Genomic DNA, 13,587 nt, shown 5'->3' with positions numbered 1-13,587 from the left:
AGAGGAGTTAGAGATGTGCACACGCCTGCAAGGCTATGATCTTATTGTCATCATGGAGACATGGTGGGATGGCTCCTATGACGGGAGTGTTGGAATAGAAGGATACAGACTGTTCAGGAAGGACTGGCAGCAGAGATGAAGACAGGGTGCCGCCCTCTATGTCAAGGACCAGCTGGAGTGCATGGAGCTGACCGAGAGCTTATGGGTCAGGATTAAAGGGAGGGCAGGGACAGGTGATGTTACAGTGGGGGTCTGCTACAGGCCACCTGACCAGGAAGACTGAGCAGATGAGGCCCTCTATAAACAGACAGAAGCAGCCTCGCATTCAGAAGCCCTGGTCCTCATGGGGGACATCAACCATTGTGTTATCTGTTGGAGGTACAAACCAGCACGGCACAAGCAATCCAGGAAGTTCCTTGAATGTGTCAATGATATCGTCCTTCAAGTGGTAGAGGAGTCAACAAGGAGAGGTTCCATGCTGGACCTTTCTGTCACCAACAAGGAGGGGCTGGTGGGGAATGTGAAGCTCAAGGGCAGCCTTGGCTACAGTGACCATGAGGTGGTGGAGTTCAAGATCCTTAGCACAACGAGGAGGGTGCACAGTAAGCTCACTACCTTGGACTTCAGGAGAGCAGACTTTGGCCTCTTCAGGGGTCTTCTTAGCAGAGTACCATGGGATAAAGCCCTGGAGGGAAGAGGGGCCCGAGAAAGCTGGCTAATATTCAAAGACCACCTTCTCCCAGCTCAGGAGCAATGCATCCCGACAAAGAGGAGGTCAGGCAAAAACGCCAGGAGGCCTGCATGGATGAACAAGCAGCTCCTGGAAAATCTCAAGCAGAAAAAGGAAGGTTGGAAACAAGGACAGGTAGCCTGGGAGGAATACAAAGACACTGTCCGAGCAGCCAGGGATCAGGTTAGGAAAGCTAAAGCCCAGATAAATGTAAATCTGGCCAGGCACATCAAGGGCAACAAGAAAAGCTTCTATAGGTCAGTGATGAAAGGAAGACCAGGGAAAATGTGGGCCCCTTCAGGAAGGAAATGGGAGACCTGGTCACCCGGGACATGGACAAGACTGAGGTACTCAATGACTTTTTTGCCTCCATCTTCACTGGGAAGGGATCTAACCACACCGCCCAAGTGGCAGAAGGCAAAGGCAGGGACTGGGAGAATGAGGAACTGCCCAATGTAGAAGACCAGGTTCAAGACCAGCTGAGGAACTTGAAGTTGCACAAGTCCATGGGACCTGATGAAATTCATCTGCCAGTCCTGAGGGAACTGGTGGATGAAGTTGTGAAGCCACTTTCCATCACATTTTAAGTTGTGGCAGTCCAGTGAAGTTCCCGCTGACTGGAAAAGGGGAAACGTAACTCCCCCTTTTAAGAAGGAATAGAAGGAAGACCCGGGGAACTACAGGCCAGTCAGTATCACCTCTGTGCCTGACAAGTGATAGGATGAGGGGTAGTGGCTTCAAACTGGAAGAGAGTAGATTTAGAATAGATATTAGGAAGAAATGTTTCACTCTGAGGGTGGTGAGGCACTGGAACAAATTGCCCAGAGAAGTTGTGGATGCCCCATCCCTGGAAGTGTTCAAGGCCAGGCTGGATGGGGCTTTGAGCAACCTGGTCTAGTAGTAGGTGTCCCTGCACATGGCAGTGGGGTTGGAACTAGATGATCTTTAAGGTCCTTTCCAACTCTAAGCATTCTATGGTTCTATACACAGTAAGCAGTTACACCTAGGGGAACACCCACATACAATGAAACGAGAAGCAATCATTTCAGATATATTAAAGATGAGTCCTAACCAGCTGAAGAAGTAATCCAAAATGAGGGTGGAATTGATGCTGCATAGCACCTTCAAATTAAGTCTTTATGCAGAGACCCTTTTGAGCCACACTGTACAGCTAGGTGGGAAGGTTTTCTATTTGAACATCAGTTGCATTTTCTATGCTTTATTTTTTTTGAATCTTACTGTATGCAGTCCTTAATCTTTGGGTTAGTACTCTGTGAAGCTACTCTGCCAGTGATAGACTCATTTTGCTGATAAAGAAGCCCAGGAAGCTGTCGGGAGCATTGCTGTTAAAAAGATAGAGATACCTGCATGCAGTCACCTCTACTCACCATCCCCATTGCTGCTCTTTCAGAAAAGCTTAGCAAAAATCATCTACCTCAAGTCCCGGAGAGATGATACATATGGCTAACCATTTACAGTGCCTCTTTATTCGTTTATGTACCTCATATATGGGGGATTGAAGAAAACATCCGGTCCTCTGTTCCTCCCAAACTAGGACTGATGTCTCCGTAAATCCTGCAGCTGTACTGGGCTTGCAATTGTGTAATTTCTGAAAAGGGAGGCTGGTTTGTGAACACTGAAAATGGCTGTCACTGCTGTTTTCTTTCTGTTGTCTCCTCTCAAATGCCACCCTCCAGGTAACTTTCCTAAGCTCCATGCTGCTTCTTGAATAGCTACCTGCCTTCCACGTTCATCTCCTCTTTCTGCTCCTTTCTGATTCCTTACGTTTTTTCTATTCCTGTCTCCTGAAGTTCTCATCTGTTTTTTTTTCTTCTTGCCAAAATATTTTTACCTAAGCCTGGGGTTCTCTGTCATTTTTATTGATTGATACCTGAAGCATGAGAGTGAGGACACAAAGCAGCTTGCTGTGCTTTCTTTAGCTGGCTCCAGTTATAAGACATTGTAGTTCACAGAGTGCCTTTTGGGTCAGCATCACACAGACTCAGTAACACGGGTTTTACTACGCTTAAGCCAGAAGAACAAACAAACAAAAAAAGTTATATCAACAGTAAAACAGTAAGAAACACTGCAGAACTCTCTCCTCCTTGTTTCTTCCTGCCCTATCCCCCAAGACCTATGTGTGCAAAGTGTGTCTGCAAGAGTACAGCAGCAGAAATAATGTCTGGCAGACACTGGCAGTCTCTCCTTGGGAGAGATTGCCACAATTCTCACTGCATTTCAGTAAATCTCATTCATATTTGGGATCACATTGCCTGTGGCACCTTGTGTCCTAGAGTTCCTTTGCACACTTAGCCATCATACTTCTTGAAACCAGGAAACACTGGACACATACATGCATATTTCAATAAATAGATGGTGGTAACCAGATATTTAATGTCCCATAATTACTACAAAGAAGCATGCTTGGCTGGTATACCTGGTCTGTCCTCTTGTGAGAAATATGATGTTAGAGGTTTGGATTTTGTTTCCTAACACTAGGGCTTCCAAATGAATCGGAGCGTTTGCTACAACTGGCTAAAATCCTGCTACAGGATTTATCCAAGGACCATCATTCTTCTCAGGGCTGGGGTTGTTTTTCCTAAGTTCTTCAGGACCTCTACGCAAGTTATAACAATTGCCGGTACCTGCCAGCTACATTTTAAAGCAATTTTAAAAGAGATGCTTTCCAGCTGCAGAGGAAGCCTATACTTGTGTCTTCAGATCCAAATTTTGCCGTGGTTTTGAACTGGCAGTTGACACATTGTGAGTCATTCTACCCAAGCTGGATCTCTTAGATTTAGAGGCTCTCAAAACATTTTGACTTTGATACATTTATATACCTACTGTCCCCATCCCAGATGGCTAGCACATGAAAATGATCTTTTTAAGAACTGAAATACTGTGCAGTTGCCACTTTCTTGCACTGGGTTTGCACATATATTTGGAAGACTCCAGTACTGAGCAGTTGCTCCCTCTGCAATGTCTCCTTGATACCGCTGGGTGAGAGAAAGATCTGCAATTCCCATGGCCGGTGCAGCAAACCATTGCTGGCTCATTCACCTTTCTTGCTGCTTCCTTGCTGTGCTTCCTACATCCATGAGCATGAGGCAAGTCCCAGCCTGGTCAGCCACTGGTAAGAGTGCTTGGAAGAAAGAGCAATCATCCAAACGCCATGGCAGTGCAGCCATTCTTAGGACAGGCAGGAGCTTTAATGACGTCCACAGGCAGAACTAGTAACAGCCCTTGTAACAGCAGTTTTACTCACTTTTTAACTCCCCCAGACATTCTAGTATTGGTATCTTCAACACGAGGAACTACTTCACCCTCGCAGCAGCCCTTCTTCCCAAGAACAAATGCACCATCACCCCTTTCACAGAAGCAGACACAGAGCACCTGGCAGGGCATGCCAAGCCCAACATCTTCTCTTCTTCACACAGCAGGGCAATTTTTGGGTTCTCCATTTGTGCATGTGCATCTTTAAACATACAATTCACCTCTTTATATATTGGCACGGTACATCTTGCTATTGGCCGGATCAACACTGGATCACACAATAAACACGCTCTGGAGGCAGCTCAGTATTTACAAGAATTAATCTGAAAAGAGGCTTAGCTGAAGGCACTCAGATGCCAAGAGATATTAAATTAAACGAGATTTTATCATGTATGTAATTATTTATTGAGCTGAGAATCCATACAAGGTAAACAAATGTTTACACTATCATACAGTAAGCATTTCCAGGGCTTAATAAAAATGATTGTCACTCACTGTGCTTCACAAAAAATTCATTTTAATGAATAAATAATTTGATGAAATCAAAAAATATTTACAATATAAACAAATGAAAAAGCTTTGGATATATTAATCTGAGCATCCTGTATTTTGCATTTTCTAACTGTATTTCTATCAAGATTCTCTCTCTGAAATGGTACAAAGTGGATAGAAATTACAACTCAACAAAGTTAACATGATTTGGTACATGTCTTTCCATTAGTTCAGATAAGCTACATATGATTCATTTATTATGCACGTGTTAGAATACAAATATAACTAAAATCATATATTATCAAAATGCCAGACAGCATTCTCCACAGAACAGAAATGTACACTAGGCTGTGACAATAACTGAGAATCACAGGCAACAAAATATAACAGAAAAGTACAAATTCCTTCATAAGAATATAATTGTGCTCTCTTATTTACCAGAGGACTATGCTGCTTCACCACATTAATGGCTATGTATGAATACAGTGTTCAACAACTGCCATGTGGTTTGGTGTACGTTCATATGGGTGTCAAGCAGCGGCATTATAGTGGAAAACGGGCAGTGCAAGCGTTTTTATAAACATCTTTTTGGGCTCTTAAAAAGAGCCAATTATACAAAGCAGTATAAGCATAACACTGAGAAGTCTTCATCTCATTTACACAGGTATCATGAAGTGACTTGCTTTGTTTGTGGTGGTGAAAGGAGGAACTTTGTCTGTGCTGTTTATGCAATCATCAGCCAGAATTCAAGTATTCCAAAGCCACTTCGTAGCAGAATTTGTATTGATCCTGAAAAATCAAAAGAAAACCACAAAGTCAGTTATTGAAGGAACTTAATTAAGGGGATCAATATTTCTCTTCTGCTAAAATTATTTACTATCAGCTGTTGTCAATGGGAACCAGTTTGCAAATCCAATTTATATTCAGATAAGAAAATCTTTATATTAACCAGACAATAGACACTACAGACAGTAACTTATGGTACTGCTCATATTAGATGTGTATTTAGCTGCTCTAATACACTTGTATGAGAAAAATTGACTACACATGAGCAAATTGACTTGCAGCCCTTCTGTCATCTGTCAAAATGCTCATGTAGTGCTTTACCAGAATTGGAGTTATTGAAATTCCTCCCTGGAAATGTTTATCTTAAAATAGACCCAGTGTCTAGTACTTCCCAGATCGTAACTTTTATTTTAAAGTTGTTCATACACTTGCTACATTTCAGGACAAGAGCTGCTTACAGTTCCTCTGCTATGTGCAACCCAAAGCCATGCTGAAATGCTGTCCTCTTCCACTGCAATAGGCACTGTGAGATCAGGCATGAGCTAAATTAATTGGATTAATTTAAACTAATATTTAACAATTATGGTGATGTGTAAGTTAGGCTCTTAACAGCTCTTTTGTTACCCAGGCTAAGTTTTCGGGTGCCAACCCTGTGCTTCAAATGCAGACCTGCTGGTTTCATTTGCAACTGCTTGGAAATGGGGCCGATCCCATAAAGATCCCCTTCCCATGGCATGCAAACCCTGTCCGCACCCTTCAGAGGTGAAGGGTCATGACTTCACATCTTCAGCGGCACAGAGAGGTCAATGCTTTTGACTGATCTTGCCCACTCTGCAACTGTTATAACCTGGGGCCGGTTCTGTTTAATATCTTTATCAATAACCTGGACGAGGGGATCAAGGGCACCCTTGCTAAGTTTGCAGATGACACCAAGTTGGGTGGGAGTGTTGATCAGCTTGAGGGTAGGATGGCTCTACAGAGGGATCTGGACAGGCTGGATCGATGGGCTGAGGCCAATGGAATGAGGTTCAACAAGGCCGAGTGCCAGGTCCTGCACTGGGGTCACAACAGCCCCATGCGGTGATACAGGCTTGGGGAAGAGTGGCTGGAAAGGTGCCTGGCAGAAAAGGACCTGGGGGTGTTGGTCAACAGCCAGCTGAATATGAGCCAGCAGTGTGCCCCTGGGGCCAAGAAGGCCAACAGCATCCTGGCCTGTATCAGAAATAGTGTGGTGAGCAGGACTACGGAAGTGATGATCCCTCTGCACTCGGCACTGGTGAGGTCCCACCCTGAATGCTGTGTTCAGTTTTGGGCTCCTCAAAGTGGTTGAGTTGCCATCCCTGGAGGTATTTAAAAGATGCATAGATGTAGTGCTGAGGGACATGGTTTAGTGGTAACTTGGCAGTGCTAGGTTAACGGTTGGACTTGATGATCTTAAAGGTCTCTTCCAACCAAAACGATTCTATGATTCTAGAACTCTATGATTTTAAATGATGCAGTCACTGACGACTTCACAGTTTTGTGTGCAATCCCTCTTCTGTTTTCATTCTTATTACTTGCAATATTTAGCAATACCACAAACATTTAAATGACACAAAAAAGCTGAAAGAAATAGTAGGTGTGGGTTCCCTGAATCCAAGGGCTCTGGCTTCTAAAAATTCACTTTGGAAATACCTGCCAGTTTTATGGCTATTTCTGCCACTGAAATGCCTCTTTCTCTTATGCACTTTAATCAATTAATAAAAGATAACTATTCATGGACTATTATATAGGAACAACAACAGAGTTAACCAGCTAACAGCACTCAGCCTTCAGCTTCCCAACATCACAAGTAGGGAAATTACAATTACACTTCAGATATATTCTCCTTTTCATTGAAGCAAACATTTTAAAGGATTAACTCTTTTGGCCTGTACTTGTCATTTTGGGTCACATTTTAGCTGAGAAGAGAGTCCACCTTAACATGTAAGAGACCAAATAATACTACAACAATCAAAAAGCCATTAACGTGCATGGACAGTTTCTAAGTTCTTTTGTTGAGAGCCATCACTTCAAAAGAAAACAAATCTTAGGTGTACATATCACCTAAGTTGTGAACAAGTTGTATGTGAGGTTTTAAGATCCTGCAGGGTTCCATAAACTGCTTGTGTCTTCTTTAGAATGAGAAAAGAACAAAAAATAAGTAAGGAAAGAAAGGAGTATTATGTAAATTATTCCTTTTCTGCTTTTATTGCATATATGTTTCTAAATAAATGAAAATTATTCTATAACTACATCACAGATCAAAACAAGAGATCAGCCACTCATCTATTTCCATTTTTCCACGCTCATTTTTATGCTGATTTACTGATCCAGCAGAATAACTGTCATTTTTAGTAAACTCAATACCTGTCTTAAAAAGCAGACATATATTATTTCCCACTGTGTTCACTCATGTGTGTCCTTTGTACATTTTTATTATTCACTTGATGGTGAATCTTAAAAGTCTCTTTATGTTAGCTAGCTTCAGAGAGGTATATTTATTCTTTTTTTCTAGGACATCTACTGCTAGGTCCAATAACATTTATCACAAAATGCTTTGGGCACTCTGTTATACCATGTGTTACCTTTGTATGATGGCTGAATAATTTCATAGATTTTCCGTATTGTATGGATGCGGCATTCAGATTTTTACACTTCCAGGAAACCAGAGGTTTCAATGAAGTTAAGAGATGAATCTCTAAGTATGGACCATAAATATTGCCCTTCATCTAGTCAGAAAGTGCATAACAGGTATCGATAAAGCAGTCTTGAAACTATTTTTGTGAAATACTGTTATAATTCTGAACACTTCATCTTTTACCACAGAATTTTACAGAGGTAGATGAATATTATTGTTCTCGTTTTTCAGATGTGGAAACTGAGGGAAAAACACATTCATATAAGAAAGGTCATAAAGGATAAAGCCAGTAACAGGATCAGGAAAAGAACTCAATTGTCCTGATTCCCTTTTACTATGAAACAATCTTCATGGAAATTGAAACCTTGCTAATTCAAATATTTGTTCCTACAAAGTAGCAGACCAAGACAGAAGATATGGTTCTAACTCTGCTTTGTCAGTGAATTACATGATAATGGGAAAAATCCTGACTGTCCCCTGTGTTCGTTCCTCTGTCTGTGAAATAAGGAAACCAATACTGATCTCCTTCACAACTGCTTTGAATTCTCCTAGTGAAAAGACCTCACAAGGCCTCTCAATGCTGTCCAGACATTTTCAATACCACCCTCAATTTAATAAAAGCTATTTTTGTATTCTAAAATAATACATTTAGCTTTTGATTAAAAGAATTCTCTGCCGAAAAATGGAGACAGCTGCCTGACAAATCTATACCTGGAGAACTGTCACAAATGGGAATTTATAGAAAGTGTTTTCTTCAACTATACATCTTCACACTGGTAATTTCCTTTTTATTTCTATAAAGTAAATGAATAAGAGATCTTAACTCTCTGGACTTAAACTCTGGGAGAATGGTGAACAGCAGGCCTGCCAAGTCTCCATCCAAACCATACTATCTGAATGAAGAAGTAGGACATTTTTCTTAATATCTAGGAAATAAAAATGTATGGTTCTCAGCATGATGATTCTCCTCCTGAGAATATAAACTAGAGGAAGAGGAGCCAAATAAGCTGTTCCCTCCCACCACTGCGAAAGCTGGGTAGTTCTCACTGATAGAAGATTCCCAGTTCCACATTGCTGGCTCATGGCCCTGTGGTGCTGCTTGTAAACTCCCTCCTTGCTTCACACAGCTGGCAACATCTGGCTTTTTTTTCTACGAGCTGGCCAGAGCAGCGCCTAGGGGAAGATCTGGGATTTCACAGGTAGGATGGATGAGATGACTGCGATAGAGGATGTGATGGGAGACGTTCTTCTATGGGACAGATGAGGCGCAGTGATACATGTGGTGGAGAAGTGGATGGCCCTATCCATCTACGCAAGGCCTGAAAGCCTCCCAACAGAAATTCCTGCTTTCTGCCCATTCTCCAGTGTGTTTCACACTCCGATTTTGGCAGTTTATCTGAGAAAGCGGGATCTCTCCTAAAATTACAAGCAGCTAGACCAGCTCCGTGAGATGCCTCCTGCCTCGCCCTGGGCACTGCATAGAAAGGATGCTGAAATATGACCCAAAATTGTTTAACCAGAGCTTGCAAAATTAGCTCAGATTGGTTTAGCGTCCCTGAAGCTGCTCAGATGCTGCTTCCTCCTGCCTATAATGGCAAATTGAATACAGCTGCCTCTCAAGCAGCCACCTCTACAGCAGGATGTTGTAAAACAATGTCTTTTATAGCCCAGGCTTCAGAATAGGGTATCACACTACTCCCATCTCCAAGTACAGAACTACACACTGGAGTGTAAGAACCTGCTGGTTTAAGCTGTTCTGCAGCTCTTGTGGCATAGCAGCTGGCACTTCAGCAATTCTCCATTTAAAAAGAAAGCTCATAAAACACTCTCTAGGAAAATAATTGCACATGGCCTCTTGTTTCTGAACTTCTTTAATCTTTCTATGAGATAGAGCAACCATAATTAAATGCAATATTCTGGATGTCAAACTGAAATTCATGGCTTTGATAAATATTAGGCGATTAAGCTATTTATAAAATATATAATTTGAAAATCTGGCATTTCATTTTACATAACTATTATTTCTACCATGCAAGGGCTGCTCTCCACTTGGCTCAGCCTGCTAGAAAAGAAAATTAATAAGGATGTTCGGCTGAAAGTTTAAAACTCTTAAAAAATTCAAATGAACAGAGACAAAGTCTCCTTGGGAAGAAAGCAGTGTAAAAATACTCTTACAAGTGAAGTGACTTCATTATCCCCTTTGAAAATGACTTGCTTGCTTTGTGAACAACTCCCACTGCAAATCTTGGAAATCTTACTGAGTCTTCTGAGAAAAAGAAACATTTTCTATTTAGTGGTGCAGTTTAAAAGCTCATACCAGAAGGTCCACCATGTTAGGCTTATTATTCCTCAGTGTCTTCACAGCATGGAATACGTCAACAGCCCTCTGATGTTGAAGCATTTCACAAACAATACTGATTGCACAAAATGTCCCACTGCGGCCACCTCCATTCCTACAACAAAAATGATAAAATGGCTCAGTTACAATTGACTCTATATTACAAGCTCATACAGCACCCGGCATGGCTACAGAAGGTATGAGTTCCAGCAGGGAAAAACCCCAGAACATTACTGCCCCTGAAGCCTGCCAAACTCTGGGCAGAACATGATTTTTAATTGGAATTAATGGGTTGAACGATCTCAAAGCTATGATTCAGAATTCAGCAGGCTGAAAGCCTGGACAGAACCGAACGGCTGAGTTTTACACCACCCTTCAGCAAACACTTGAGACAGCACAAAGAGGATGCTAAAATAAGGACGAGGCACTTTTAGATTCAGTTCAATACCCCTTTACACTGTAAACACACAACATTGCAATGGACATCAGCCCTGGAAATGTTACAGAGAAAGTGGATCTCTGAGTTCCTTTATTTCAGATCTTGGTGCTTTCCTCCTGGACCCAAAGGTGTTTCGGAGGAAGAGCAGAAGCGTCAAAAGTCTCTTTTGTAGGAGCCCTTCTGGTGGCTCCACCTTCAGTATGGCACTAGGTGGTGCTGCGATATTGCCCTGGCTGATGTGCTCAGCCCCTGGCAGCAGGCAGAGGGGCCGGCTGCCTGCCAATGACTACTTTTAGAAGTGTACGTATTCCCCCTCCACCCACAGTATCAGAGGATGAGAACCCGAAGTGACTTGCTAACAAAGAAGCCAGGCACAAATGTTCATATGCATGATCAAATACAGTATTTAATAATACTTTATCCCTGGTTATTTTTAATCTTTGAGAGAATCTCTTTCTTTCTGGAAACCCTATTATTTCTACAGCTATTCTAATCAGAATCTTTAGGCTGCGCCTCACCGAAAATAATAAACCTTAATAATTGCCAGAGTGCAGACTAGTTAGGTAGCGGGTCTTTCAAACCAGCTTCGCAAATGGTTGATTTTCAAAGGAAGCTACAACGTCGCACATCTGTCACATCCAGGCAGTATGAAAAGAATGCTCTCTGCTGCCAAAATATTGCCTGATATTGTGGGACTCTTTGAGAATTTTAATTAAAATAAAGTCATTTAAAAGGATTATATTAGAGCTTTTTCTTTCTCTACTGCCTGGAAGTGACGCATGTGTGATGTTGTACAACTATTTAATATCATCAACCACCTCAGAGATAACAGTAATTTACACTTCAAAAGGGTCTTTTCAGCTAAAGATCTCAAAACATTAATTAATCACACTGCACAATGCTCCTTCGATGAAAGTACTATTATCCCCATTCTACAGATGGGGAAACTGAAGAGCAATGACTTGTTCAAGGTCAGTGATAGGGGGAATTATTAATACAGTCTTAGATTTTCCTGCATCATTCTAAAATTGGGTCCCAACTTTTGAAAGTGCATTAGTGTGTGCTTTTCCCATTAGCATGTCCCTTCTCCATCATAGCAGCATCTTTAAGCAGATGTTTAGAGGAAGATGGATACCACTTCAAGCACTGAAGACTCGGTCTCAAAAGATCAGCTACTGCTGAGGGCAAACAGCAGGTACAAGTATTAAACCATACCAAAAGGAGGATGGTGGCAGAGTGGGCGAGAGTCTTCACCAGTGGAACACAAAGGTCACAGGAGAACAAAAATATATACCATTATTAGAGAAAGGTAAGGCAATTAAAGGATCATTGTAACTGGTCTATCGTGCCACTTTTACTTCTGTGCTTTATGTCTAGAAAAGGAATCACCCCTTCAATGCTACTTATTTCTATAGTCCTTATCTGTAGAAATAAAAGATATTTTGTTCTGAAGGTACAGTTTTGATTAACTCTCAATAAATATGCACCTTTTCCATTTGCAAAAGTCACCAGACACCTTTATATAGAATAGCGTTAACTTGTACCCATCACCTTTTCACAGGAGTCTACCAAAGGACAGAGAGAGAAACTCATGAATCTACGTAAAAAATTATACGATTCCTCTTGTGTTCAAAGCTTTTAAATGAGCAGCCGTATTATTTATTCAGTTCCAGATTAGAAACATACCTCTTCACCTCTTCACAAATCTTTTAAAACCTGGCAAAAATTCTGTAACAGTATTCCTTTTCTTCCTCTCTGTTTCCAGTACTTACAAGCAATGTACAACTGTGCGTCCTTCTCCCCCGTTATATTCTTCCTGCCACTTCTCTACTTGGCGGATGAGCTTCAAGAAGGAGCGTTTAGAAACTGGAGTGTCTCTGTACATGGGCCATCCCAGGAACTGGAACTGCTGCACCATCCGGTAGCCGTCTTGGGGCTGTAGAGATTCAGACAATAAGCAGAAAAAATAATAGCATTTTTTGGTACATAATTAAGTTATGTGCATCACTGAGGAAAGTTGTTCAAGCAGATCACTGCTGACAAACTACTAATGTAATTTCAACTGCCCTTGAGGAGTTATGACTTTTAATTTCCAACAGAGTTATTAGAATAAGAGGTTTTAAAGAGTGCTATACAAATAGACTAGAATAGAGCAATGGTACAGCTGCAGGATCAAGCAAATAATTAATTAATATCATAGCAGGAACTTGGTAGCAAAGAGGGAGCTGCAACACAACTTCAATTATATGACTTCTTTTTTCATATACTTCAGCATTTTGAAGAATGTTTGCATGCTTCTGTCTTTTTTTACAAGAAAGGTCAAAACCTCTCAAGATATTTTAAAGCAGGAAACATTTAAAAGACCAAAGAAACACTCAGATTTTTCTGGCTTATAAAAAATCTAACTACATTTTATTTTATTGTGTGCTACTGCAGCAGTCAGAACCCCTCTGGTGAAACGTTACTGAACAGTTGCTTTATGGTGATTTAAAATAAAAAAGGAGCATAGAACAAGTGTTAGTGGCAGAAAATTACAGTCCTTTGAAAAGGGCATAATAAACACACATGAAAAACGTTTTTGTAGTCTAGGATTTGCCACTTTCACTTCTGTGCAAAGCGAGGGCATTTTAGTGCCACTTTTAAAATGAGCAACACACAGAAACATTGACATTACAATTTTTTCTCTATAGTAAAAGGTAATAGAGAGGATGCAAGATTAACAAGATAAGGGAATAAACCAAAGTGGATGCAGCATTAGATATGTTCTTCAACGAGTTTTGTCTGCTTTATGTCAAAGTTTGGAATCTACTGATTTCCTGGCCAGTTTCTTTCAGCGGATGGCCCCTCTCCCCAAAGCGCATCAGCCAGAC

The 13,587-nt window shown here is 41.3% G+C and overlaps 1 protein-coding gene across 1 annotated transcript in view; it reads right to left on the bottom strand.

The window, feature by feature from the left end:
• Positions 1-4,384: 4,384 nt before the first annotated feature.
• The window catches only part of PTPRM (protein tyrosine phosphatase, receptor type, M), a 379,063-nt gene continuing 369,860 nt past the window's right edge, over positions 4,385-13,587 (bottom strand). The window contains exons 33-35 of the mRNA XM_009879983.1: positions 12,490-12,653; positions 10,258-10,393; positions 4,385-5,284 (exon numbers count right to left, since the gene is read on the bottom strand). Coding sequence (XP_009878285.1) covers positions 5,231-5,284; positions 10,258-10,393; positions 12,490-12,653 — 354 coding nt within the window. The 3' untranslated portion in view covers positions 4,385-5,230. The remainder of the gene's footprint in view (positions 5,285-10,257; positions 10,394-12,489; positions 12,654-13,587) is intronic.

The sequence above is a fragment of the Charadrius vociferus genome, unplaced genomic scaffold (genome assembly GCF_000708025.1).
Source record: "Charadrius vociferus isolate BGI_N301 unplaced genomic scaffold, ASM70802v2 scaffold202, whole genome shotgun sequence".
NCBI classification, from domain to species: Eukaryota; Metazoa; Chordata; class Aves; order Charadriiformes; family Charadriidae; genus Charadrius; species Charadrius vociferus.
Note: the sequence above shows the minus strand (reverse complement) of the source record. Positions and strands in the feature narration are given on the sequence as shown.